General features: G+C 52.1%; 3 protein-coding genes across 3 annotated transcripts; all 3 read left to right on the top strand.

Moving 5' to 3' along the window:
* Positions 1–219: 219 nt before the first annotated feature.
* Positions 220–12410, top strand: VAMP4 (vesicle associated membrane protein 4). The gene is made up of 7 exons (XM_042819967.1): positions 220–351; positions 991–1037; positions 1843–1893; positions 8774–8874; positions 9749–9828; positions 10496–10547; positions 11505–12410. The coding sequence occupies exons 1-7, from the start codon at positions 286–288 to the stop codon at positions 11531–11533; spliced, it is 426 nt and encodes a 141-aa protein (XP_042675901.1). The 5' UTR covers positions 220–285; the 3' UTR covers positions 11534–12410.
* Positions 12411–16020: 3610 nt separating this feature from the next.
* Positions 16021–19510, top strand: ITPA (inosine triphosphatase). Its single transcript, XM_042819656.1, has 8 exons — positions 16021–16099; positions 16215–16272; positions 16353–16417; positions 16894–16967; positions 17775–17806; positions 18439–18554; positions 18901–18977; positions 19286–19510. Exons 1-8 carry the CDS (start codon positions 16037–16039, stop codon positions 19404–19406), a joined length of 606 nt encoding a protein of 201 aa, XP_042675590.1. The 5' UTR covers positions 16021–16036; the 3' UTR covers positions 19407–19510.
* A 440-nt stretch (positions 19511–19950) lies between these two features.
* On the top strand, positions 19951–25159 carry METTL13 (methyltransferase 13, eEF1A lysine and N-terminal methyltransferase). Its single transcript, XM_042819636.1, has 8 exons — positions 19951–20129; positions 20609–21356; positions 21804–22003; positions 22382–22577; positions 22803–22946; positions 23069–23281; positions 23666–23797; positions 24141–25159. Exons 1-8 carry the CDS (start codon positions 19977–19979, stop codon positions 24413–24415), a joined length of 2061 nt encoding a protein of 686 aa, XP_042675570.1. The 5' UTR covers positions 19951–19976; the 3' UTR covers positions 24416–25159.
* The last annotated feature ends 1608 nt before the right edge of the window (positions 25160–26767 follow it).

Here is a 26767-nt window from a genome sequence, read left to right on the forward strand (position 1 = left end):
GGCGCGGGGTGGGGCCGCACGCGGCTAGCCGGGCAGCGCTCCCGGGACCCCGTCGGCGGGCATCCCGCAGGCCGCGCCCACGACCGCAGGCCACGCCCACGACCGCAGGCCACGCCCCTCCCGCCCGCGGTGGATCGCTCGGCTCTCGGCGGAGCGCAGAGCGGTCGATGGCGCAGCCCGGTTCCCGTCGCGGCGGCCATTTGCCGCCGGCCCGGCGCGCAGCCCGCTGAGGGGCCGTGCTCGTCCTCCAGGCGCTCCTCCCGGCCCCCTCCGCCGGCGGGGATCATGCCGCCCAAGTTCAAGCGGCACCTGAACGACGACGAGGTGACGGGCTCGGTGAAGAGCGAGCGGGTGAGTGCGGCCGGGCTCGCCGCGCTCCGCAGCGCCTGCAGCTTCGGCTCAGCCTGCGGGCGGAAGGGCCGAAGCGCGGCGTGCCGCGCAGGGCTGGCCGGGTGCTGCCGCGCGGTGCTCCTTATGTCTGCTGTCACCGCAGTCGGTGGTGGCCCCGTGTTACCGCGTGCCTGCGATGCTCGGGGCGGTTGGTCACGGCATGGCACTGCGCGTCACCCCTTGGGCCCAGAGCGCTTCCGTAGCTGGCCCGGGTGTGGATTCTGCCCGCTGTGTTGCAGTGCTGCCTGCTGCTGTGTCGTAGGGTGCGTTACTGGCACACGGGGTCAGGATCTGAACCTGCACAGACAGACCAGTTGGTAGAAATGCACTTTGGTTTATGAACGGTGCTGTAAGTGTTGCCCAGCTGTGGTTCAGGACATCGGTCTGTGCTTTGCAGAGCTGGCAAACGCCTCCTGGGTGCTCTGACTGCATGGAGGCATCTCTGCAGGGGGGAAACAGCACAGCTATCCAAAAAGTAGCACTGGTATTCTCACGAGAGGGCTCACCAGTGCCCTGTGCTTAGAAGATGCTGGTGGTGTCTTGAAGTCTGGAAGGTCGTGTGAAATGGCGGATATTGATGGTGCTTTTCTTTGTTCACAGAGGAACCTTTTAGAGGAGGATTCAGATGAAGAGGAAGACTTTTTCTTGTGAGTTTCTGAACAGATGTAGGGCATATGATATTTTAGCTGCCTAAAGCACTAAGACTGGTAGTGCTAAATACCAAGAGTTGCTCCCTGACAAATAGGTGGGAGCTTGCACCCTTATTTCCTTTGAGGATACAGAGAGCTGATGGAGAAGGTCCAGAGGAGGGCCATGAAGATGATCAGGGGACTGGAGCAGCTCCCCTGCAAAGACAGGCTGAGGGAGCTGGGCTTGTTCAGCCTGGAGAAAAGAAGGCTGCGGGGTGACCTCATTGCAGCCTTTCAGTACCTAAAGGGAGCCTACAAACAGGAGGGGAGTCAACTCTTTGAAAGGGTAGATAACTGCAGGATGAGGGGAAATGGTTTTAAGTTGAGGGAGGGGAGATTTAGGTTGGATGTCAGGGGGAAGCTCTTTACCATGGCAGTGGTGAGGTGCTGGAACAGCTGCCCAGAGAGGTTGTGGATGCCCCATCCCTGAGGTGTTCAAGGCCAGGTTGGATGGGGCCCTGTGCAGCCTGGTGTAGTATGAAATGGGGAGGTTGGTGGCCCTGCATGTGGCAGGGGGTTTGGAGATGCATGATCCTTGAGGTCCCTTCCAACCCTGGCCATTCTGCGATTTGCCAGAGCCTTGAAAGAAGAAATGTGACCTGTAGGAAACTGTGGTGCTCCATATGTTGAGGGACATGAGAGGAATGGGTGGGAGGCAGGAGAACCAGAAAATACTGGTTCCCTATTGTGTATCTTAGGTCTTTGATTTAAATGCATGTTTCATTGCATCTGCTATCATAATTCATGTCTTTTTCTATTGCAGGAGAGGGCCTTCCGGACCAAGATTTGGACCCAGAAATGACAAGATCAGGCAGTAAGTTCGTGTTCCTCTGTGTCGTTCAAGTAATACTTTATGCTGACATTACAAACTCCCGCTGCTCTGCTAACAGGGTATTTTTCTGTAGTTCTCAACAGGAATGTGGCTTGTGCTTTGTTTCACCTGATTGTAATTTCACATCCCACCTGTCCATAGATAAGGAAAATCGAGTTTGTGTCAAGTTATCAAGGAATTGTGCTTTAATAGCAGCAGAGGGGTAGAACTTTATCACAGCAGCATGGTGGAATTTCCAAAGCGCATGCTATATTTTAGTGATAATGTGGTAGAGGTGACCTGGAGATGAGCTGTGACTCAGTGGAGTTGAAGCAGCTGGAGAAACAGGAACCCTTTACAGCTGGAGCAGGATTATTGGCTATAACAGGGCAAGAAGAAGGGAGGAACACTGAATCCTCCAAGTGAGTCATTTCCTGGGTGATGCTTGTTCTGGGCTCTGATTAGCTCTGCTCTTTCCTAAAAGGGAAGTGATGGTGATACTTAATGGGAAGGACAGGGTACTTACAGGCCCTGTTTTGTGCTGTGTTGTTGCCTTTGCTGGCCTCCACAAAGGCAGAACAGAAGTCAGACTGATGACCACACATTGATCAGTTGGGTTGTTTTGTTTGTAGCCTTGGAGTTACTCTTCATTAGGAATGTTTTTTTTCATGCCAGGAAGCAGGCAGTGCATCTCTGAGATGAGTCATTGGGAGCTAGTGTAAAATAGGCTCTTCTAGGTGAGACTTAATTAGGGAGAACTCTGAGTTTTACAAGCCCGCAGTGAAGTGATTTAATAATGATATTTTAGGAGTTTGTGGATTTGAATTGAAATTCCTAACCAAAGGAGGCAAATGGATCTTTTCAGTCCAAAAAGCAAAGTTATTTAGGTCTAAGCAGGTTGGTTTGGCGGGGTTTGTTAGCACAAACATGTGGGTAGGGGTTGTTGTTTTGTTGTTGTTTTTATCTTTACGTGGAAATGGGCAGCTAATAAAATTCATCTTGGCTCCTTCTGTTCGTGTTCTCTGCCCCTACGGTTCATTCACGGTCACTGGAGAGCAGTATGACTGAGATGGTGGTGGTGTGTTTTGGGATCTTCTTTGGAATTGCTACACACTATTCCATTTTCTGACCCTCTTTATTCAGTTTCTGACCTTCCTTGCCTTTCTTTGGCCTTCTCTGAACTGGACTTCAGTAAGTCTTTTGACACTATCCCCCATAACAGCCTCATAAACAGGTTGTTGATGCTGTGGGATGGATGGGCGGACTGTGAGGCTGGCTGAGTGGGAGGGCTGGGCAGCTGACCTCCACAGCTAAGCCGTTCTCTGGCTTAGTGATTCACTGTCAGCTTTAGGCAGTGCTTAGCTGTGTGCCTGCTGCATTATCTTGAGAGGCAAAGTGCACTTGGGTTATGCAGGAGATGGTGGGTTGGCTGCTGTGTTCTTTGTTTTCAGCGGGCCTGTGCTCCCTCTGGGGCGTCAGGATGCTGCTGGAAGAGGTGCTCAGGTTGTTGCAGGAAGGCAGTGTGGATACAGCCTTCCTTGTGTGGTGCTGCGCTGGTCTGAAGTGAGTGAGGATGACAGCTGTGAGTGGTGTCAGCTCTATAAAGGGTATGGAAGGGGAGTTGATGTCGGCCTCTTTATCCTCCTCTGCCAGAGGGAAATTGCAGATTGACTTCCTTCTTCCCTGCGTGGCAGAGAGGGACATGAGTTCTTCCCTTCCCACTGCATTGGTGAGGCAGAAGAGCCATGGGAGCTTTCAGGAAGCAGGGAGGTGAAGGTGAGCACTGCAGCTGTGAAGGGGAAGAAAAAGGAAAGAATTCACCTACGAGCTGGTGGGTTTATAGCTGGGCACCAGTCACATCACAACATACACAGGGGCACAAGGCTGCTTGTCTGTTGAAGCTGGTATAGGATATGTCCTTTGGGATAACAAGTGGCTACATCTAAGCTCCAGTATCTAGAGCGTGTACTATCAATTAGTATCTATCTTCTGTTCTCATCAGTGTTTATTGCATCGTGTGGTAGTATCTTGAAGTATGCTGCAGTTTCTTGTGTAGTTTATTCTTGAGTTTCTGATCAAACCAGCCCTTGTGCTGAATGAATTAATGCCTATTTGTTTCTTTCTTCAGTGGAAGGGGAAAAGCAGGGTTGTATTGCTGCTGAAACACTACAAGGAAAATGCATTTTTAAGGAGGAATTTTTGAGTGTTTGGAGAGCTGAGGCATAGTTGGGCAAAGCCAGAGTGACTGGAGCTGTATGTTGCTGGAGGGAATGAGGTGTGAAGATGTGTGTAAAATGAAACTGGATACAGGACTGGGCAGTGGAAAAAGTAATGGAATCATGGGAGCAATGGTGGAGAACGTGTTGAATGTGATGGGCAAGACTGGAAACTTTACCTAGTGTCCTTGGCAATGAAGGGACATGGGTCAGTGTGGAGAGTCTGGCAGCAGAGACCCTTGAACCTGGCTTGGCTGCAGAAGGATGTGTTGGGGGGCATTGCAAACCTTGTAGGGGAAGGAGTGCTCATAGGGTTCACTAGGAGCTAGGTTGTGGTCCCTGTAGTTTTCTCATTGTGCTGACAGGGGTTACCAGCATCTCTGGCTCTGGGACTGCACCCCAGAGGCTCTGTCTGGCTACCAGCCCAGTGTTACTTCCTGGAGAGAGAAGAATCTGGGGATTGGCCTGATGGCAACAGTTGGCAGGAGCTTTCCTGGGCCTGGCTCTCATCACAGGTAGATGGATGTGCTGTAGACCCCATCCATAATGCAGACTTTGCTTTGAAGGTAACACTTAAGACCTTGTTGTCATGCCTCCTTTCAAGGCTTCAAAGAGGCATCAACCACTTTGTTCCTCACAGCTGTGTTGAAGGAGCAACTTGGAAGCAGCCATTTGTGATGCAGTTCTGTGCTGACAGCCCATGCTGAGGACAGCAGAGATGTGTGGGCAGCTGTGCTTTGCTGAGCACCGCCTCCTGCCTCTGCCCTGCCTGCACTGACTGGTCCTGTTGCCTTTTTCTGGGGTTACAGCCACGATAGGGGGATGTTCAGGTATAATTTGCACCAGAGTACACAACACTCTTAATACCATCGCGTCGCCTGGGGTGGAAAATAGACATGTGTCATGCTGGCTGTAAACAGCCACCTTAGAGACAACAAGTAGCCTTGAGCAGCCCATCCTGTGGTGTGTGCATGGCCTGTTTACGATGCCTGAAGAATGCAGCACTGTTGTTCAGTCGCCACAACTGGCCTAGAGAGTTTTTCAGTAGCTAACTCGGTGTGTCCACAATGGAAAGGCTGCTGCTTCCCACGTTGGACCAGGCTGAGCACAAGTAGAGTCTGAACCCAGCTGAGTACTGGTGGATCTCTTCCTGCTGCTCTGACAGCGTGCACTTGCTGTCCTTGTTAAAAGCATATTGGCAGTCATTGGTTGGAAGGGCCATGTGAAATACTTTGTGCTTTTGTCTTGCTGGCAGATGTCTAGTCTACTTCATTTCTATTGGAAATCTAGCAGGAATTAAATATATGAAATGTGTCAAAACTCAACAGCTCCTGAATGGGAAATATGCTTCACATTAGGCAATTTGTTCTTTCTTGCCAAATAAAACAAGAAAATATTTTCCAATTGATGTGACTTAAGTTTCCAACCTCAGGCGTGCCAAACTAATGTGAATTGATGCATAGGTTGTGCATCTTTCAGCCCCTTCGTGGAGAGGCTTTTCTTGTTTTGATGATAGGTGGGAGACAGTGGAAAGCAGGAATGGGCTGCTGGTGGTTGAGGCGCACTGTGTGGGACCCTGGAGATCGAAGTTTCATTCTCTGCTACAATCCCTTCCTGTTTTTTCCCTGGCTTTTCTCTTGCATCAGATATCTGACAGTATCAGGGTGCTCAAACATGTGCTTTCCATGAGAGAAAACTATATATATCTATGGCAGTTTAGGCCCTGATTTCTCTGTCTCTCCATTCCCCGTCTGTGAAACGTCTTACTTCTGCTAGCAGCATAGCAGGGCTGTGGCAGACACAGGCACGCAGCAGTTCTCCAGCACCTCAGGTCAAAAGAGGTGGGATGCTGAGATGTAGCTTGGTTAGGGTCTGAGCCCCCTGGACCTCTTTAAATGCTGGGCACAGTAGGGTGGTTTAGCTTACAGACTTCTGCCCTGCTTTGCCTGTAATACCTCGAGGTGCCCTGGCAGTGCAGCAGTACTTGTGTTGCACCGTGCAGGCTGTGGGGCACAGGTGGCACTACGCTGCACCGAGCCCTGGTGTGCTCCTGCTTGCTGGTTGTAGCAGGACAGTTTGCCTACAAATCTGTTGTGAGAGGAAATCTCTCTATTTTGAATCCAGTAAATGTTTTCAGAAATATTTACATACTAAGAACGTAGTCTTCTGCCTGTGAATCTGATGTTTAACTCCTCAGTTTTTGCCAAGTTGGCTTGCTTGGGGTAGCAGATGTTTCTTCTTCCCTCTCTCACCCCAGGCTCTGTCGAAGTTGCTTACAGCTCTGAGCTGGGACTTGTCTGTTGTGGTTGTGCCAAGGGGAAGAAATTCCCTCGCAGAACGTGCTTCCTATCTCATCACCCACTGCTCCAGAAGAGGAATGCAGGGTTGTGAATCCCTGTTTGGGCTGGACACTGTGACATGAGCTTCCTGCCCACGTGCTCGGTGCCACCTGTGCACACCTGCTGCTCACCTTTCAGAATGAGTGGTGGGCTGGGATAGGCTCAGGACAGGGTTCTGCTGGGAAAGGGCAGGGAATTTTCTGTGCCTTTTTCCTCCTGGTAGGAAGCTCCTAATGAAAGGCAGGAGCTGCTGCTGCACACCATAGGAAAGGAACCTGCCTTCCCCATTAGGTGGATGCAGGGATAGACATTGTGATACTGCGTGGGGAAGGCAGATTCCTTTCCTATGGCATCCTGAGTACAATAAATTTCTTAGGTGTGCTTTTGAAATCCAGCATATGCTGTGTGAGGGCTGATGAGTCAGAAATTGGCTTTAGAGGGTTCCCCTGCTTGTTCCAACTATAGAAGCTGCAGTGCAGAGGCACAGCGAAGCCTGACCTGCAGTGCTAAGGCATGAAGCCCCTTCATACTGCTGTTTGCAGCTCCATGGAGCTTTGTATGTGTGAAGCTTTCATATATTTTAGTGACTTTCCTTGCCTGTTTTTGGAAGGATAAGTGAATGTATGCCTTCCCATTGAAGCTGCTGTGGTGTGTTGTAGCTGTTCCTTGTGTGTGCATCTCAGTGCAAACATCTCCTCGGTGAGAGGCACATAGCTGCTAGGGAGACAAGAGAATTAGGTCAGTGTGAACCAGAACTCAGTGTCTTTTAATTAGAGACACAGCAGCTTCTATTTAGATAGAACTTTGGCCGGGGCTCAGGAACGGGGCCCTGCTCCTTGTTCTGCAGGGCCCCAGCCTTGGGCATGCTGCTCTGGATCTCCTTTGGCCCCATTTCTCCAGGCCGTGGTGCACATTATGCTGTTCTCTTCTTACCAGGTGCTCTGGGACTAGATGCCGTGCAATTGATCTTTAAGTGTCGAGTCTGCTGCTGCTGTAAATAAAACAAGAAAATAAATAATCATAAAAAATCCACTCTGCTTTGGCAAATAATGCCTTAGAATTTTCATATCTGAAAGATGCAGGTGGAGAGGAGACAGTTTGCAGTGACCCAAAGAGGAAGGAGGGTTACTTGGGGAGCATGGGTGCAAATGCTGAAGTGGTAGCGTCCTCAAAGGGAAGAGCTGCCAGTGGTGAACACTCAGTGCGTTTCTAATATATTTCAAGTATTTAAATATTTTAAAATCAGCGTAGCTTGAAGAGTGGAATGTAAGACTTGGTGCAGAGCGAGTGATCTGGAGCTATTTCTGTTTTGTTGCCTTGTGCGTGGGGTTGCCTCCAAGACACTGCTGTTCCCTCTTACTCTGTGGGATCGGTATGTCTCCGACGTACCCTATTGTCTCCCCAGGGCCCCGAGAAATCTTTTATTTCTGTCTCCAGGAAAATACAAGTGTATCAGCTCCAAAATACAAACCGGACTGCAGCAGTATTTTTCCACCGGCAGAATTTTTCTCTCTCACCAGTGTGGCTTTTTTATGGAGTGAATAAATGCATTTATAATAACCCTGCGGGTACGATTTAGGCTACCGTTCACTGAAAGGACTACCCACGAGTTGTGTAACTGTGAGAAGATGGATTGTAATGAGTTGGTTCAGTTCACGTCAGCCATTTCTCTTCTGTCCTGTCGATGCCCCTGCCAGAGTGGGTTTCATTTAGCAGCTCAGTTTCTGGGCAGGGGAGCATATCTTGCTTTGATTCCGATCCAGGTTATTTAGCAAAGGTGCAGTGCTGAGTTCTGTAAAGTCTACAAAGATAAGGTGTGATTATTTTTTCTATTTTTTCCCCTCTTTGATGTGAACTCCTCTACAGCAGAGGCATCCACCCACAGTGCCTTTTCTAGCTGCAGGGTTTCCACCAGTCCAACTGCAGAGCATTTTGATGTTCCAGCTCTGCACTGAAGCTGTATAGTTTAAATTTACAGACAGATGAGTACTTGTGAAGGTGGTTGCCACACACATCATGTGTTTGCATTGCTATGCCTGCCCCCGATGGGAAGGTACCCCACTTGTGCTGACTTTCTAAGACTCTCTTAGAGACCCTTGCATTCCTCTGCACTGTCTGGGATTGCCAGACATCCACCCCACACAGTACCATGCCTCTCAATTTTCTCAGCATCCCATCGGCCTCACTCCACTGTTGTCCCCTTCGATTTTTACCAGAGCTCCCCAGACCCCATCACGTGCAGCTCAGAGTGAGGGCTGGTGCTGCACTGTGCAGCTGATGGGGTGTGCTTGCTGCTGCTCATGCTGCTTTTGCTTTGCTCTGCTCTAGTGTCCAGAACCAGGTGGATGAAGTCATCGATGTTATGCAGGAGAACATCACAAAGGTGATTGAAAGAGGCGAGCGGCTGGATGACCTGCAGGATAAATCAGGTGTGATGATAAATGCTCTGCTTTCTTATCCCTTTCCCTGCACCTCTTCCTCACAGCTGGACCAGGTTATCTGATTTCAGCTCAGAAAGTATCCAGTGACAGACGTAGGCTTGTATGTCTTTTCTGCTTGGGAGTGGTTTCCCGGACTTGGGCTGCAGAGCTAGCTTTATGCCTCCAGGTTCTCCTTTCCACCTTCTACTGCTGTCCTGCACAGCCCCAGCCCATGCTTACTGATGTCTGTAGATCACCCACTGGTACCTCACCCTGGTGTGGTTGTGTCATGGTTCTATGTTTGAACAGGTTGGTTGCTCAGCAGCCTTTGTGTAAGGCTCTAACCACCCCTTGGGAATCAGTCCCTCCTCTCCCACTGCAGCTGCCCGTTGGGCTCCTTTTGCATACTCAGCATCCAGCTGGTGCTCAGCCACCCAGGTTTACCCCTGTGCTCAGCATAGCCCAGTGTGTTGTCACTGCAGTGATGTGAAGTCAGCCCTGGAAAAGATTTAGGCTTGGAAATGCCCAGGCTTTAGTTTGGAGGCATTTGGATGCTGTGACCTAGTTGGTCCTTCAATCTAATGTAGGTTGGTCTGTCTCATGTCAGCCCTGAGCACTTCGGCCATCTGCTGCTTGCTGGCTTGCAAAATGAATTCCTTTCCTCAGAGGGCAGCCAGGACAAAGGGGGCTCAGTAGAACCACAGGTCTGTGTGCTCCCTGGCAAGGGGCGTCCTGTTGGCATTCCCTGCGGCTATGTGGAATCACACTGCAGTTGGTCTTCTCCCTTATTGTCAAGTTTGCTGCTTGAAACTTAAGTGGGGTTTGTGGGATGAGTGATAGACTGTGTGCACTACTGAACTGCCTCTATTTTTTCCTTCAACAGAGAGTTTATCAGACAATGCAACAGCATTTAGCAACAGAGCCAAACAGCTTCGAAGGCAGATGTGGTGGCGAGGCTGCAAGGTGAGCAAGAACTGGAATGATTTTCTTCACACAGGTCCTTTAGCCTCTGGGCCAAACAACAGAGTCAGTTTGTGTGCCAGGAGCGCCACAAGGGAGCAATTTAAGCTAGAGAGAGAGTGCCTGTCCTGTTGGTTTGTTGTAATAGTGTGAACAGTGCAGGCTTGAGTGCCTTGGAGGCGCACATGGAGGTGGTGCAGCTGGTATAGGAGCCATCTGGAGGTATCTCATGCTTGCTCCCTGGGGATCTTGGATTCAGTTAGCCAGGCTGGATGCTGGCTGTGTGAGATGAGGAAGGATGTGGTGATCTTGGCAAGATGATTTGAAGCCATCCTCCCTCCTGAGCTGGCTGCTAGTGCTCTGCAAGGGAGAGCATCTGAGCTTTGAATTGGCTCCCTCTCCCTATTTTTTCTGATGGAGACTGATCTGTCCGGGCCAAGGCATCCCTTCTCCTCTGCAGAGTCAGGAAGGCATCATATTGGGGCTTTCTGCTAAGTTTGTGTACAGCAATTTCCAGACATATTTCTCAGCAGAAATTTGTCATGGGAAGTTTCTGGCTGCTTGAAAGTAGGTATTGGTGGAAAAAAGAGTTTAAGCATTTTTCTAGCTGAAAAGAGGCAGGAGCTACGCAGGGTGCCACATGTAACACGTGTCTGTGCTCCTCTTGCAGATGAAAGCAATCATAGCGCTGGTGGCCATCGTCCTCCTGCTCGTGATCATCAGTGAGTAGCTCCAGGTCACCCCATTCATTCTAGCACTGAAATTCTCATTGCACTGCACACTGAGTGACACTGTTGCTGTTGTCCCTCAGGGCAGAGCACCTGAGTTCCTCCCATTGGGCTTCACTCTATTCAGTAGTTACAACTGTTGTCTGTAGCCCGCACCATGCTTCTCTTCCTCAAAGCTTAAATGTACATGCAGAGGAGCAAGCTCAAGCCAAGTCGTATGGGCTGTTGCCAGCATTGTGTTGCCAACACTGTACTGATAGAGGGTTGGCACAGGTCAATGCCAAGGCTGTGTGGCTGGTAAGAGTAGGTAGAAAGGTTTCAGACCAGAGCAGTGTCTTCCAAACACCTCTCCATGTCTATCAGCCGTTTTGCAATAGGCCTGCTTCCAGAAAGTGCTCCTTCCTAAAGGAGCCAGGCTGCTTCATTTTCTACGTAACAGGTAATAACGAGAGCATGTTTCTTCTGGATATGGGGGATGGGAAGTAATTCAGCACTCTGCGTGCTAAAGGACGTGCCCCAGGGGTTCAGGTAGCCCTGCACAGTAGTGCAGCTTTTCTGTGCCACTGGGTCTGGAGGGTTTTCCTCCCACTGACTGTTGTTGGAGGCATCTCTGTAACAGTTCTTGTGCTGCCCTCCAGCAAAATCCTCGTGGCCTGTTGTCCTGCTGATGCACAGCTAGGAGCAGGAGAAGCAGAGCTGGCAGCAAAGAGAGACTGATGGAAAATCCCATCTGGTTTAATTTTGGGAAGCTGGAAGGAGATGAAGGTGGCAGGAAATGTTGTCTAGCATGTGTGCTGGCAGCTGCTTGCATTGGCTCGAGCTTGAAGACACACTTTCCCTTGTGGCTGCTTGGTGTTTGTCACCGCAGGGATGAGGGGTTCTCTCTCTGTCAGTGTCACTGTTGCACGTGAAGGTGTTTGGCTGAGAGCCTGTTTGTGTTTTGTTTTCCAGTACCCATAGTCCTGAAGTACCATACCTGATGGTGGGTCAGCTGGAGGCTTCGGTGGAGCTGGCTGTGAGATAAACAAACTGCTGTGTAACTTAAGTGAGATATCTGTATATAGCTTTAAAGTTGTTTTTCTCCAAGGAGCAAGGAGGCAGCGGCGGCAAGTAGCCAGTTCTAACAGAGCATTTTGAGAACTGCCAACTGACCCTTTCTTATTTTATTTTTTTTTTCTTTGGTCAAGTACCTGCTCCTGCTGCCAGACTTTTATAACAGAAGATTCATTTCCCAAACTGCCTGCTTTGTGGAATGCTGGGTCTCTGATTTGGAGCCATCTACTTGCCACTGCGGTTTATCTGTATATATGGTTGAGTTGTAAAAATACTTCAAATTTGAGCAGTTCCTTGCTTCCTGCTGTGGAAGGCAGAGGGGACTCTGTCTTTTCATCGGGGTGAAGGAGGAGAAGAATATCTAGGGAAACACACCATTATGTTCCAGGAGACCGACCCTTCTGTGGAGAACTGTAAGGGTATTGTTTTTCTCATGTTACAAAAGAAAAAAAAATAATAGTTAAGTTTTACAATCCATGGGAATGCACAAGCTCAGTGTTTTCAGTTGTTGCTGCTTACAGATGTGACTAAAGACATTCCAGTAAACCTATTTTTGACTGTACATGTGAAGTTACTGCACTTGCCTTCTCTCAACTGCTGGGAATCCCCAGGAACGGAGCTATGTTGGTGTTTTCATAACCAGAAGGAAGAAGCATGTAAAGGCCAGCTCTCTGTTATCCCAGTGATACAAGACACAGCAGGAAGATGACAACTGTCCTTATATCGGCCCAGAATAAACCAAGCCCACTTTATACTGAGAGCCCTTCACCTTGGTGCTGTCAGTGGTGGTGGTTGTGAATGCCAGCTTGTTTTGTTTCCTTGCAACCGAGTGGGGCAGGGGCTGTGTCCAAGCCTGGCAATTTGGTGTGGTGTGGGCTGTAGTGCTGGACTAAATGGGAGTGAATGTCCTCCATCCACAGGTAGGACTGTTTTGGCACAAGAGCCATGAGTCCCCTTCTGTTTGACTGCAGCTTGGTCTCAGGCACTGGTGGCATTTCTGTCTGCACTTTATTTTGTGACCCTAGTTCCTTCCTGCACTGAGCCTAGAACTTCAGCTGAAATCACTCTCCTGTTTTTTCTCACTCTCCTGGTTCTTGTGCTGTTTCTTTTCTGCTGACGAGAGGAACATTGTCCTTCCTAGTCTGTGTCTGAAGGAATTTTACTGGGGCAGAAGGGGAAATAGTGCCCCCGAGAATTTCTTATGCCACCACCCAGCCTTCCCTTATGGACCTGCCCCCAGGACCTCATGCACAGTTTCCACCTGAGTGGTGGTGCTGCTCCATGCAGAGAAGAGGATTAGAAGTGAGCACAGCAGGCTGGAGTGCTAGATGTGATTACAAGCTCTACTTACTCTGCTTGTGTATAAATAGTGCTTTTCCCTTTTGTGTGCCTTGTTCACTCCAGGTGGGAATCAGAAAGCCAAGCTGGGTTTTTCCTCCTAACACGTTGCCACGTTTTTTAGATCCTGAGGGCAAAATCATGCATTCAATGGAAGAGGTAAAAATCACCCAGGCTATGCCTTTGGCTGTTCTCCAGCTGCAAAAGATTGAGAGGGTAGATGAAGGGGGATTTTGTCTGTATTCAGCAGGGCTGCAAGACTCACTGGAGTATTGGGGGCCTTTTCCTGCCAGCTGGAAAGTGAGAAGCAGCACTGTGAGCCCATGTTATGACTATGCTTTGCCTGCTCTTTTGCTGCCTATGAGAGGCAGGTTTTACTGTTGAAGGCCCTACTGGCACCTCTGGCATTCTCTTTAGGACTCATCTTGCACGTGCTGCTGCTACTTACAGAAGGACCTAGATGCTGCAAGAATGTGTCAGGACTTCACATCCATCCTGAGCTGGACCTTGGTAAATGGATGCTGGTTATGCTGGTTGCATGAAGGCCTCTTGGTGATCCTGCTGTATTAAATAATTGCTACTAGCTGCCAAACGTAGGAGCTTCTGCTACATCCTTCTCTCTTGCCTCCTCCACTGAACCAAGGAACAGCTACAGCTTGGCTCCCTGGGGACTCTATTCCCTGCCTGGTGCAGGTATTGCTTTGGAGTGGCAAAGATGGATGTGAACTGCAAGAACGACAAAACCATCTGTGCAGAGCTCTGTCCTTGCTGGGTTTGGTGGGTATCTGCCAGCAGCCTGTCCATAGAAAGAGTTTCCAGTTTGCATTAAATGATCCCTGTGAGCACGAGCGTACTGCTCTGAGAATAGCTGTCCTTAGCCAGGTCACAGCAGTAAGCTGCCACAGAAAGGTGCAGATGCATTTTCTGCTGACCTAGATCCACAGAGAAGGAGCCTTACACCCTCCTCCTGTGTTCATCCTCCGATAGCAATGGAACTGAAGCAGGTGCCCCCAGGGCACCTGGAAAGCTGGCTTGCTTCAGTTCTGGCCAGGTGGTTTTGCAGTCTCATGCAGAAGGTTGGGGTGTGTTTGTACATAAGATGTTGGGCAGAGAAAGCTGCCAAGGACCTCAGCACTCCACTCTCCTTTGGTTTGCCAGGATGGTGTTTTAGGTTCAAGACCCTGAGCAGCAGGGTCATCCTAAGCACAGACCTTCTCAAGAGACTGTCTCTTGCTGGAAAACAGAGTCAACAGCAAATAACAGTTCTGTTGACAGTGACAAAATTTATCAAGCAGTTTATTGCTTTTCAAGGCTGAAAAGGTCATTACAGTATCTAGTCTCAGCTATGTTATGGAGCAGTCCTCCTTGTTCTCCTTAACACTGCCTTGGTCTTTATAGTCCTGCCAGGGCCTGACTGCAGGGAGAGCTGCAGTAATAGGGAAGGGCTATTATTCCCAGCAGGGATGAGAAGAAGCTGCCTGCGTGCTTTGGGCTTGGTTTTCACTTAGGAGATGTTATGAAGAAGATTTCACAACAAAAATAACTCCACCCAAGCATAGTGTCTGTTTTATCCATTTCCTTTTTGCCCAGATCTTCTCATTAGCTGCTGTTTTCCACGCGATTGGTTTTCACAGGGAGTGGTGTGCCTTGGCTGGTGCTTTATGATCCTCCTGCAGAGCTGCTTCTCCTTCCCAGGCTTGTTGGTGGGACCCTTTCCTCCTGCAGGGCTGCTGCTCCCTCCAGGCTTGCCAGTGGGACCTGTGCGGTGGGACGTGGGGGTCCCTGCGCCTATGGATAGGAGGCTGCAGAGATGGATGGCTGCTGTGCTGAAGCAGGAGGGACAGGCCTCTGTGCTCCTGGCTCTGCTCTTACAGGAAGAGAAAGTTCTCCCTTGTGAAGCCCTTTGTAAAATGGAGTTTCAGGGACAACAGTGTGTGAGGAGGGGTGCCGGGTTCTGCAGTGACATCCCGGGATCCTGCGTATGGGCAGGACAGGGCAGTACTCTCTTATGCCTTTTGGGCACTGAGTGTTGGGGCTCAGGATGGCCAGTAAGACAATCAGAGGGCTGGAGCACCTCACCTATGAAAAAGGTTGAGGGAACTGGGCTTGTTTAGCTTGGAGAAAAGAAGGCTCCAGGGAGACCTCATTGTGACCTTCCAGTACTTGAAGGGAGTATATGAACAGGAGGGGGAACGGCTGTTTGCAAGGGTGGATAGTGATAGGACAAGGGGGAATGGTCTTAAACTGAGACAGGGGAGGTTTAGGTTAGATATTAGGAAGTTTTTCACACAGAGGGTGGTGATGGACTGGAACAGGTTGCCCATGGAGGCTGTGGATGCCTCATCCCTGGAGGTATTCAAGCCCAGGCTGAAAGTGGCTCTGGGCAGCCTGGTCTGGTGGCTGGCGACCCTGCACATAGCAGGGGTTTGAAATTAGATGATCACTGTGGTCCTTATCAATTCAGGCTATTCTATGATTTCTGTAGGGCTCAGCTCCTCTCCCAGGGTTACAGCCAACACAGAGCTCTGTCTCTGTGATGCATCTGGGTAGGATTTGATTTGTTTTTGTACAAATTAAAAGAGTAGGACACACAAGGGAGCATCCTTTGACCCTGTTTTTACGACGGGCCAGTTGCTCCCGCAGGTGTGTGCAGAAGAATGAAATCTACTCGCTCCCACGCAGGAAATCTGCAGTCGCACCAAGCTCGCAGGCTTGCCAGAGCTTGGAGTAAACAGCAAGGCGTGGAGCGCAGCCCAGGGCCCAGCTCCATCATCTCCATGGCTTCGGGGAAAACAGGGCAGGGAGAGCTGGGCGCCGTCCCCGCCTCCCGCATCCGTGGCCCGGCGCCGATCTGAGGGGGCCTGGGGAGGAGCGCGACCCGGCCGGGGCCGCCGAAGCGGCAGCGGAGACACCGGTCTCCATGGCGACGCGGCAGGTCACGCGAGATCGCTTCGCGCGATCCCGCGCACGCGTACCCGCAAAAGCAACGCGCCTGCCCGCGGAGTCTCGGCCGTTCCCATTGGCCGGGTGCTACCGAGGGTCACGGCGCCGCGGCTGGTGATTGGCTGCTCAGCGCGCAGGCGTGGGTCGGCATGGCGGCACCGGTGCGGAGGAGCGTGGTGTTCGTGACGGGCAACGCTAAGAAGCTGGAGGAGGTGGGGGGCGGTCGCCTGGCGACGAGCGGCCTTGGGGCCCGCGGGCCCAAGCGGAGGCCCGAGAGCGGGATCGGAGGTGGGGCTGAAGGCCGTGCTTCCCCCTTGCCTCCCGTAGGTCACTCAGATCCTCGGGGACTCCTCTCCGTACACGTTGGTGGCGAAGAAAATTGACCGTAAGTTGGTGGGGGGAGGGGGGACGACGCGGCGCGGCCCGGCCGCCTCCTCTTCAGCGACTGCCCGTGTGTGTCCCCAGTGCCCGAGTACCAGGGGGAGCCGGACGAGATCTCCGTGCAGAAGTGCCGTGAGGCCGCCCGGCAGGTCAGCGCCTCCCGGTTCGCTTCGGCTGTTTGGGGAGGGTGGGGTCTGGCTGCGGCCCTCACCGCTGCCGTGTCCTTCCTCCGAGGGCAGGCGCTGCCCTTAGACAGCACTGCTGCCGCCCCCGTGGTCTCTCGTCCCCACAGCGACGAGCAGACGCGATGTGTCCCTCAGTGCGGCCCTGGCGGCTGTGGGCTGCAGAATTTTCCACCTGTTGGAGCTCGTGCTGGGCACTTCCACTGCTCCGTTAGGGCGAGGGCTGTGCAGCTTTGCTCATTTTGTTGTGTGGGAGGACCTCCCTGCCATCGCTCAGCCCCTGCTGGGGATGCAGTGGGCTGTGTGGTGAGGGCTGACACTGAAGGGAGGGCTTTGATTGCTGCTGAGTTGTTCTTGTTATCTAGGGTGCATGAGACCAGCACTGAGTAGGGAAATGAGTCTGGTAGTACCTTCCTTGAGGCATGATATTGCTTTTGCTGCAGATTCGGGGGCCTGTTATAATAGAGGACACCTGCTTGTGCTTCAATGCCCTGGGGGGACTTCCAGGACCATACATGTAAGTAGATGGGAACCTGCCTCACTTTTCTCCTCCTAGAGCGAGGAATACAGCTTGGCAGGATGAGCTTCACAGGGAACACTCCATGCACCAGGGGTAGTAGGGTCAGGGAGGTGCACTGTATCCTCTGTTTAATTCTGCATCCTGTGGGCAGGACATGAGGAGTGCTGTAATGCACTGTACAGGACAGGAGAGACAGATCTGAACTGTTGCCTCATGTTCCCAGTCTTGGGTGCCTGCTCTTGCAGCTTGGGAGCTCCACACCAAGCTCTGAGACACCAGGTGTGTCAGGAGTGCTCTTATGTGAATGTCCCTTAGATTCTCATAAGGGCCTGTTTTGATCCTGTTGGTACAGGATTGTTACATTGCTGTGTATTTCTTCTATTAATGTACGCTCTTAGTTCCTAGGATTATCTTTTGCTGTGATTAACTTTTTCAAACTCTCTGCTAAGCTAATCAGAGTCATAAAAGCAGTGTGCACTACAAATGAGTGTAAAATGTGAACGAGTGGAATCAAGAAATGTATTTTAGCTTGTTCATGCTCGTGAGAACTGGGTTATTTGCACAGAAGTTAAAATTAAATACCCCACCATTGTTTTCCCATTCCCATGTCCCTATGTCCCATTTAATTTAAGAACTAGGTTTGTTTTCATTTGTAAATAGCCCAGAATGAGGTGATTTGACAATCCCTATTTAATAGGGATTCAGAGAGCTGTGAAAACATAGGCAACAGTGCTTCAAGGATGGTTGTGTTTCTGAATAATATCAGCAAAAATTTGTCTTTCCTCCCTTTTTTTCCCCCTTCAGAAAATGGTTCCTGGAAAAGCTCAAGCCAGAAGGTACTGCCTCTTGTAGCACTGTCTGCATGTAACTGTTCTTTCCAGGCTTGGGCTGCCATGCACAAATGTGCCATGGGAATCCCTGCCTGTGCTGTGTGCTGCTGAGTGTGCTCCCCCACCTGGCTGCCTGCTTCATTGCTGGTTCCTTTGTCTGTCCAACTCTGTCCCTTTGTGCTCTCTCTCTTAGACTGTTCTGCTCCCTTCCTCACTGGATGTTGTTTCCCCTAGGAGCTTTGGCATCATCCTTGCGTTGCTGGGTTCCCAGACTTCTGCCCCCGCGGGCTGGTGGCAGGGTGTGTGGGAATTGCCTTTCACAGAGGTAACCTGGAAGACCTGTGATCTCTGGCTTCTATACTGGCATCATCAGCAGGAGTGTTAATCACTGTGATTGACAAGGGGCTTTAGTCATTCTGAGGCAATGCACTTCTTTGTTTCTGCTCCCAGATTAATGCGGCTCAGGGATAGGATGGCTTCAGCCGAAAGCATGGGTTCAGCTTAGCTTTGTTATGCCTGTGGTTCTTCCTCTCCCTCGTCCATGTGAATGCAGAGCACTCCCTTGATCCGTCTCTAGGTGGGTGTCTTGTGCTCTCCTGGAATCACACTGACACCAGGATCCTCTCTGTGTTGCTCAGGCCTGTACAAGCTGCTGGCTGGATTTGAGGACAAATCTGCCTATGCTCTTTGCACCTTTGCATTCAGTACTGGAAACCCAGAGGAGCCCGTGAAGCTGTTCAAAGGCCAGACACATGTAGGTGGGGTTGTAATGTGTATTTTGTAATAGCATTGGCTCTGTCAAGGAGTCAGTGAGTGAGGTAACTGCTTGGATTGCAATTGTTAGTTCTCTCGGTCTGGGAGGTGTGGAGGGTAGTGAAGGGGCTGCCAGCAAACAGCACCCTGAGGAGCACTGACTTTGGCACTGCTAATTTTGGTCATGTTTTGGGGGAGTGCTGAGAAATTAGGGCAGCATCAAGCCTTTGGTGGGTGGCCACAACTGTGGCTTTCTGAGTGCCACTTTGCAGCTTGTGTTTCAGATGTGACTGCACCAGCAGTGCTGAGGAACCACGACTTACAGGGCTCTGGCTTTTTCATGGTAGGGGGTAATTGTTGAGCCCAGAGGTCCTCGAGATTTTGGCTGGGATCCCTGCTTTCAGCCTGATGGCTATGACCAGACGTAAGTGGCTTTTTACCTACAGCACTTCATGGGAATTTTAAGAAAAGGAAGGGATGGGAGCTGTGTTTGTTTCTGTACTTAGAGGAACCGCATACAAGCAGTGCTGGCAACGTGAAGACACTGTTCTGGGTCTAAATAGGGTTACAAAGAAACCCAGCATCAGCATGGGGGTCCTTGATTTTGCCAACATGTATCACTGCTAACATCCCCACTGTGGTTGGGCAGCAAAGCAAGGCAAAGGGGAGGTGTTGGGGACATGTTGCAGCAACTCATCTGCTGAGGACTGCTTTGGTTTCTTCCCACTCCAGCTACGCTGAGCTGCCCAAGGCTGTAAAGAACTCAATCTCACACCGGTACCGTGCGCTGAGCGAGCTCTCTGCCTTCTTCCTTCAGAGCAACCCAACAGAGGCCCCCTCCAATCCCAGCTAGCATCTCCGTGCCCGCAGACACTGGATGCTCTACTTTTCATATACAGCCCTGCAAGGTCTCAGTTCGGTCACATGCTTATATTAAAGTTGTTCACGGTGAAGCCACGAATACTGTTTGGTTTTTTTTCTTCCCTATTTGTGTTGCTTCAGAAATGCCTGTAGAACCCAGGTGCGCGTTAATTAAGGTGCTGAGATCATTGTATGTTTGTGCCTCGCGGGAGGCTTGCAGGTGCAGTTACGTTCGAGGCCTTCCACCATCTTCACGCAGGTTCTACCGATGAAAACATCAGAGCCGGAGCCGCCTGTTCGCCTGTAGCCGCCGCCTCTCCGGGCCGGGAGAACGGGCGTTCGGCGCGGCTGTTCCCCGGGCGCGCTACCTATGCGGGAAGTACCGCCCTTCTTGAGCGGAAGCCAATAGGAAGCAGCCGGGGCGGGGGCAGCAACCAATCAGCGGCGCGGACGCTGCGCTCAATGGGAGCGCTGCGCGCTCGGATGCCGTCAGTGGGGGCGCGGTACGGGAACACGTGTTCGGGACCGGCCTCGGATCGAACCGAACGGCCGAACCGGGACCATGGAGCTGCTGCCTCGCAGCCCCGGGGAGTTCGGCTCCGCGCGGTATTGGGACCGGTTCTTCCGACAGCGCGGGCAGCGGCCCTTCGAGTGGTACGGGGCGTTCCCGGAGCTGTGCCCTGTGCTGCTCAAGTACGTGCGGCCCCGCGACAAGGTGAGGCCCGGTTCTCCTCTCCCGGTTTGGCGTGCTTCTTATCGCACTCTGCCGATCCCCCGGTTCCGCCCGGGTTGCTCTCCACATCTGAGCTTTGTTTGTCATTCTCCCCCCCCCCGGCCGCCCGCCCCTGCCTTGCAACACAGTGCTCCATACTCAGCTGTCAGGCCTTGGCACAAGAAATATGTTTCCAGTGTGCCATAGCAAGAAATCAGAAGATACCAGATGTTGTTCCACCATGGCATTAAATCATCGAGATAATCCCCAAAAGCGAGGCAATGTAGGCACGTTGCTTCTGTGCCCATGTGCCATGCCTTTATGGAATGATTGTTAGGGCCATGGGGAGTATCTGGAGGTGCTATGGATGTGGTTCTTGCTGAGGGCTCCTGGTTAATGTCCCATTGTTGCACTGTAAAACGTTTTGAGATGTGTATGCAGGGCACCCTCACCATCGCTGCTCCTCTTGTCCCGCTTCCCAGGTTCTTGTGGTCGGCTGTGGGAACTCGGAGCTGAGCGAGCAGATGTACGACACAGGGATGTGTGAGGACATTGTGAACATTGACATCAGCGACGCCGTGATCCGTCAGATGCAGGAGCGGAGCACGAGCAAGAGGCCAAAGATGAGCTACCTGCAGATGGACATGCTTCACATGGACTTCCCCGATGCCCACTTCCAGGTGGCCCTCGACAAAGGCACGCTGGATGCCATACTCACCGATGATGAGGAGGTCACTCTGGCCAAGGTGGACAGGATGTTTGCTGAGATCAGCCGGGTCCTGCAGGTGGGAGGGCGCTACCTCTGCGTCTCCTTGGCTCAAGCCCATGTGCTGAAGAAAGCAGTGGAATACTTCTCCCAGGAGGGCTGGGTAGTGCGTGTTCATGAAGTGGCCACCAGCGGAGACAAGCAGCAGTTTGTCCTGCCGGTCTTTGTCTACGTCATGACAAAGTTCAGGAAGATCCCTGGCTCTGCACTGCAGATCCTGGAGATCTGCTCCGAGGAGCAGGACAAGCCACTGCGATTGGAGAGCACAGAGCGGCTGGTGGAGGCAGTGAAAGACAGGCAGCACTACGCCCTGCTCTGCAGCCAGGTCAGCAAAGCCCCCTGTGGGGAGCAGCTTTCCCTGGATCTGTGCGATAAAGCCAGTGGGAGGCCCCGCTACACACTGCATGTAGTCGACAGCCCTGCGGTGAAACTTTCCCGTGACAATCGCTTCGCCATCTTCATCAGTGAGTACAGCCTTGCCTGCAAAGAGACAGCACTCCGGGAGCTGCTATAGCAGCAGTGGTCCTGGTCTGCTGGAATTGGAGCTGAAGAGGGAAATCATCTGTCCCTGTGGGGTTTGGTTGGGGTTTTACTCACAGAGATTTGTCAAGCTCTGCCAGAAGCCTTGTTAGCTTCCTGTGTGTCTGCAGAGCCTGAGGCTCAGCACAAACCGCAGATAAGTTTTGGGGCTATTGGACACCCCTTTACCATGAGATATGGCTCCTACACAAGCCTGCCCAATTTGAGAAAGGTCCTTTTGATCACTGATTGTGCAGCCTCGCTCTAGGCATAAGGCATAAGGCAGTGCTGCCTCCTTGTGAAATCTCTGTACCCTACAGTTCCTCTCCAGTGTGGTTGTGCAGGGGCCAGCACCTGACTGGGGCTCTCCTGACCACATCCCCCGTCTGCAGTCCCACAGGGCAGAGAAACCGAGTGGCTCTTTGGGACGGAGGAAGGGCGGAGGCAGCTGGCTGCCAGCGCGGGCTTTGGGCGCCTGGTCACCGTGGCCCTGCACAGGGAGCAGCACTACGAGGGCATGGCCAGCATCCAGGCAGAGCTGTCGGGGAAGGTGATGGAGCTGGCCCCGCCGGGCCTCCCTGCCCGGCAACAGGTGAGCTCATTCACTTGGCTTTCTTTCTTTCCCATTGCCCGGGCCAACCCCAGAATGCCAAACACATGCACGCACACACACACACACACACACACACACACACAAAAAGGCCATCCCAAAAACTAGAGAGCATCTAGCTCAATCTTTCCACCTTTAACTTCTTCCATCTCTTCTGTCTTTTCTTTGTTGCACCAAGCTCTCTTGTAAAAGGCCTTCGTGTGCTGGCTTGCTGTACCCCAACATAGATCAGGATGAGCCCAGTGTCCTGTGCACTGTGTACAGCTCATCCTGCTGCTCTCCAGATACGTCAGCTTCATCCTACCCCTCCAGACACAGTCCCTATAGCCTGGACGCCACGAGTCTCTGTCCTCCCTGCAGGTGCCCTTCCTGTCTGTGGGAGGGGACATTGGGGTGCGGAAAGTATGGCACTGTGGCACCAGCTCCCTGAGTGGGGAGTTTGTCGTGGAGGACGTCAAGGGGAACGATGCGTGCTACTTCCGTCGCCTTGTCTTCCTCAGCAACAGGAACGTGGTGCAGTCGGAGGCCCGGCTCCTGGCCCCTGCACCTCCCCCAGGTATGCTGAGGAGATGGTTAGGGACAGGGCAGGACCGAGGGTGACTTTGGGTGGTAGGGAGTGAGATGAATGTGAGGAAGAAGATGAAGAGTCACGCTGGGTCCTGTCTGTCTTGTCTCAGTGCAGATGTGGATGGGGTTTTGCTCTCTGCGTTGCTGGTGGGACTTGGGTTTGGGGTGGTCAGTCCCCAGAAAGTACCCCTGGCTCCAGCCTCCTCTCTTTCAGGCCAGAAGAAACGGAAGAAAGACAAGAAGAAGCCTTGCCCTGCAGAGCCTCCTATGGCAATTGACAAGAGCTACCTGTGCTGTGAGCACCACAAGGCCATGGTGGCAGGGCTCTGCCTACTGGGCAGCTCTGACCCCCTGCCAGGTGATGAGGTGGGAAGGGTTTTTCAGCCTGTGAAGCCAGAAGCAGCTTGGGGCAGGTGGGATGTGATGGGCAGAGGGAGTGTGGCAGTCCTGGCAGCTCACCTGGGCTCTGTCCCCTGGCAGGAGCCCCAATTGCAGTGCTGGTGGTGGGACTTGGTGGCGGCAGCCTGCCCCTCTTCGTCCATGACTACTTCCCGCAGGCCCGTGTGGCTGTAGTGGAGATCGACCCCTCCATGCTGGAAGTGGCCAAGTGCTGGTTTGGCTTCTCCCAGGATGACCGGATGCAGGTGCACATTGCTGATGGCCTGGACCACGTGGCCAAGCTTGCAGCTGAAGGTACTGTCTTGCAGAGCTTTAATTCTATTTCCTGTCCTGCCCTCCTACTGGTTTCCAACTCTGCCTCTTGCCTCTTCCTGTGCTAACCTGTCCCTCCACAGCAGCCATGTTGTGGGATGGTGTTCCCCATGTTTCTCCAGCACCTCATGCCATGTGTCACAAGCTCCAACCTTGACAGGTCCCTGCAGCAAGCAGACTTGTCCTTGTCAGTGTGTGTGCAGGGGACCTTCTATTTGCTGTCTTTCCCCAGTCCAGAAGGTGCTGTCAGAAAGAAGCAGCTGGAAGTGGCAGAGGGGGGAGCCTGGCCACTATGTTCGCTGCTTCCCGACCCAGTGTGGCTCATCCCTGTGCCATGGAATAATGAGTCCATGTTCCTTCTTGCAGCCCCAGCTCAGTATGATGCCATCATGTTTGATGTGGACAGTAAAGACCTCACATTGGGAATGAGCTGTCCACCTCTGGCATTCGTGGAGAAGCCCTTCCTGGAGAAAGTTAAAACCATTCTCAAGCCAGAAGGTATGAGGTGGGCTCTGATGGCGGTGCGCTTGCAAGAGCCAGGGCTGGGCTGGTTGGTCCTGGACAGGGTCTGGGTGGTGGGTTCCTCATCCTGGAAAGCAGTGGCTGTGCTGCTGTGACTGATGTGTGGCAGCTATCTTTCCCAGCAAATCCCAGCTCCCAGTGACGTGGAGCTGGGCCAAGGGCACTTGTTGTGCTGCCCAAAGCTGCATGTGAGATGGAGCTGGTAGCACCAGTGGTACTGATACAGCTGTTTGTGTAGAGAGGGGGTGTGCATGGAGGCCTGTGCAGGATGCCAGGCTCATGGGTGGCACTGTCCTGAATGCCTCTTTCTCTACTGCAGGGGTCTTTGTGCTCAACCTGGTGTGCCGTGATGCTCAGCTGAAGGAGTCTGTCCTGGCCACCCTCAGGGAAGTTTTCCCCCTGCTCTATGCACGCCGCATCGATGAGGAGGTCAATGAGATCTTGTTCTGCCAGCCGAACCCCAAGAGCCGGCGGGACCCTGTGGAGCTCACAGTGCTTGCCCAGGCACTGGAGGGGTCAATGCAGCAGTTGGGGCACTCTTGGGACAGTTCGTATGCGCTGGCAGACATGCTGCAGGCCATCACCATCCTCTGAGAGGTGCCCTGATACCACTTGAGCAAAAGGAGTGCCTGCATGGTGCTGCTGCTGGGACATTGTTGACCCTGCAGGGAGCCAGTGCTGGCCTGGTGCCTGCCTGAAGGATGCAGCTGGCATGGAAGAGGGCTTCCTATAGCAGGAGGGAGCCTGGCGTGCCTCCTGGAGAGCTGAGGTTCTGCTCTTTGCATAAAGCAGAGCTGGGAGAGCAGGGAGCTGCACTGCCCGCAGGACAGTGTTGGGGTGGCGAGGGGAAGAAGGTGCTCCAGGGTTGGCAGGGCTGTGTGTTTGCATCTATCCCCACTGCTTTCCTGTTGTGGTTAAATGTCACTCTGACCATCGTCTTCCCTTCCAGCTCTGCTTCTTTCCCATATTCTTCCACACCTCCAGGAGCTCTGCTTGTTGGCATCTCTGCAAACCCCCAGCTCTGCCCCGAGGCTGGCAGCAGATGTGTATAGATGGGCTGAGTGCTGTGAGAATAAAGCTCAGGACCGCTCTTGAGGTTCACAGTGCTCCACCAGGTTTATTTCTTGCTAGCAGTGATGGGACACTGCAGTCCATTTGGTGGACGATGCCCCTGCTGCTCTGGGGCATGCCAGGTCCTGCCAGGCTGTGCAGGGAGTTGCTTAGATCCCACGTCCGTTGCTCTCTTGCATTATTCTCCTTCACGTAGCGGGACAAGTCAGTGCCCCACTTTCTCCTTTGGCTGGCCTGCTTCTGTGCAGATGCTTTTTTTTTTTTTTTTTTTTTTTTTAAATTTTTTTTTTTTTGCAAAGTGCTTTTGATCCTCCCCAGGCACTCAGAGCGCTCATGAGTGTCAGCGCTCAGATTTGGGCTGGCCGGCTCGCCGCTGCAGACAGATAAGCTGTGACAGCTCTGTGCTGCTTTGTGCTCTGCCCGGGGCTGCACGCAGTCGCTGGTCACTGGCAGGGGCAAGGCTGGAACACAGCTTGTGCAGCAGTCTGTCCGCCCTGCACGGTTCTCCTCTAAATCTCTTTAGTCATTAGCACTTTTTTTTTTTGAAGGATGTCTATTATCCATCCAGCTCAGCGATGGCAAATTTCTCAACTCTTATCAGCAGTGCTGCATTCAGTCTATTTTTAACTCTGTTTCCAATCCTCAACATAATTCCAATGACACAGATTAGCGTGCATGCCCTTTATTTTATCTAAACCATTTCATTTCTTCTCCGGCAGCTCGCACAAAGCGTGCGTTCATCCCTCCTTTGTCCAGTTCTGCATTTCTGCTGCGTTTCCTAATTGCTGTGTAATGCCACATCCTGTTGGAAAAACAAAAGGCATCTATTGGGAAGAAAGTGGCGATGAGACCTCAGTCTGTTGCAGCTGTCCTTGCAGTCACTGACAGCCCTGCAGTGTTGGTCAAGAAATATATTTCAGTTAGAAAACCAGTAAATATCTAATGAGTGCTGCAATTACCTGAAATTCTCTGTAGGTGAAAGCGGAATAATTGATCGGTAGAAATTCTTTCTCAGGGCAGCTAAAAGGAGGTAGATAACGTATATTTTTGGCAGCTGTTTTGCTGAGTGTTTTGGCAGTATACTATGTTTGCATCCTTTACTCTTCATTTCCTTCCTTTACAGCATGGGCATATTGTAAACAGGGGAGCTAGAAGCAAGCGCTTCTGTCACTTAGCAACTCTGATGGTCTTGGAGATGCTGACATCTTTCCTTTCTTGATTTCCCAGCACAAAAAGAAAGCACTGTGTAAATTGGGGCATGGCTCAGCCCTGAGTCTGCAGCCAGCCCTGGCTACTGGGGGCTCATCCTGAGCTGATTTCCTCCAGAACTATGTACAGCGAGCCTGGCTCTGCTGGCTGAGGATGCAGGAGGTGTGCTGTTGAGCTGCAGCGAGGGGCTGCTGCTGCTTCCCAGGTGCCCTCAGTGGGAGGCTGCAGGGAAACCTCTCTGCCGGCTGCAGTGCAGCATAGCCTTTCTTGTATTTTCAGTCTCTTTTGCAGCCTGAGGGTCTCCTTTCTAAGCTGTCTTCGCTGGCAGATGCACCACGTGATGCTGGCTGGCATGGTAATGCCAGTGCTGCAAACCTGCAGAGCCAGGCAGTAGTGGAAACCTGGGAGCTCCCCTGGCAGCACAGGCGCCAACCCTATGCCTCTTGCTTCATGCAGATCAGCTGTATGAAAAGCTCCGTAAGACCTTGGGTTTGGAGCTGAGTCAAGGAGAGTGCGAGGAAGGTCCCTGGAGAGATGGGAAAATCATGCATGAAGGAGCGTGCCTCTTCTGAATGTGGCCCGGGGGAGGATGCAACCTTGGCTGCGCTCTGCTGGCGGGGGGAGTGTGCCTGGCTGCTCATTGCAGGCATCTGCGTCTCCTCTGTG

The sequence above is a fragment of the Centrocercus urophasianus genome, unplaced genomic scaffold, assembly GCF_019232065.1.
Source record: "Centrocercus urophasianus isolate 14NV4802_14NV808 unplaced genomic scaffold, USGS_Curo_1.0 seq_18, whole genome shotgun sequence".
In the NCBI taxonomy this organism is placed as follows: domain Eukaryota; kingdom Metazoa; phylum Chordata; class Aves; order Galliformes; family Phasianidae; genus Centrocercus; species Centrocercus urophasianus.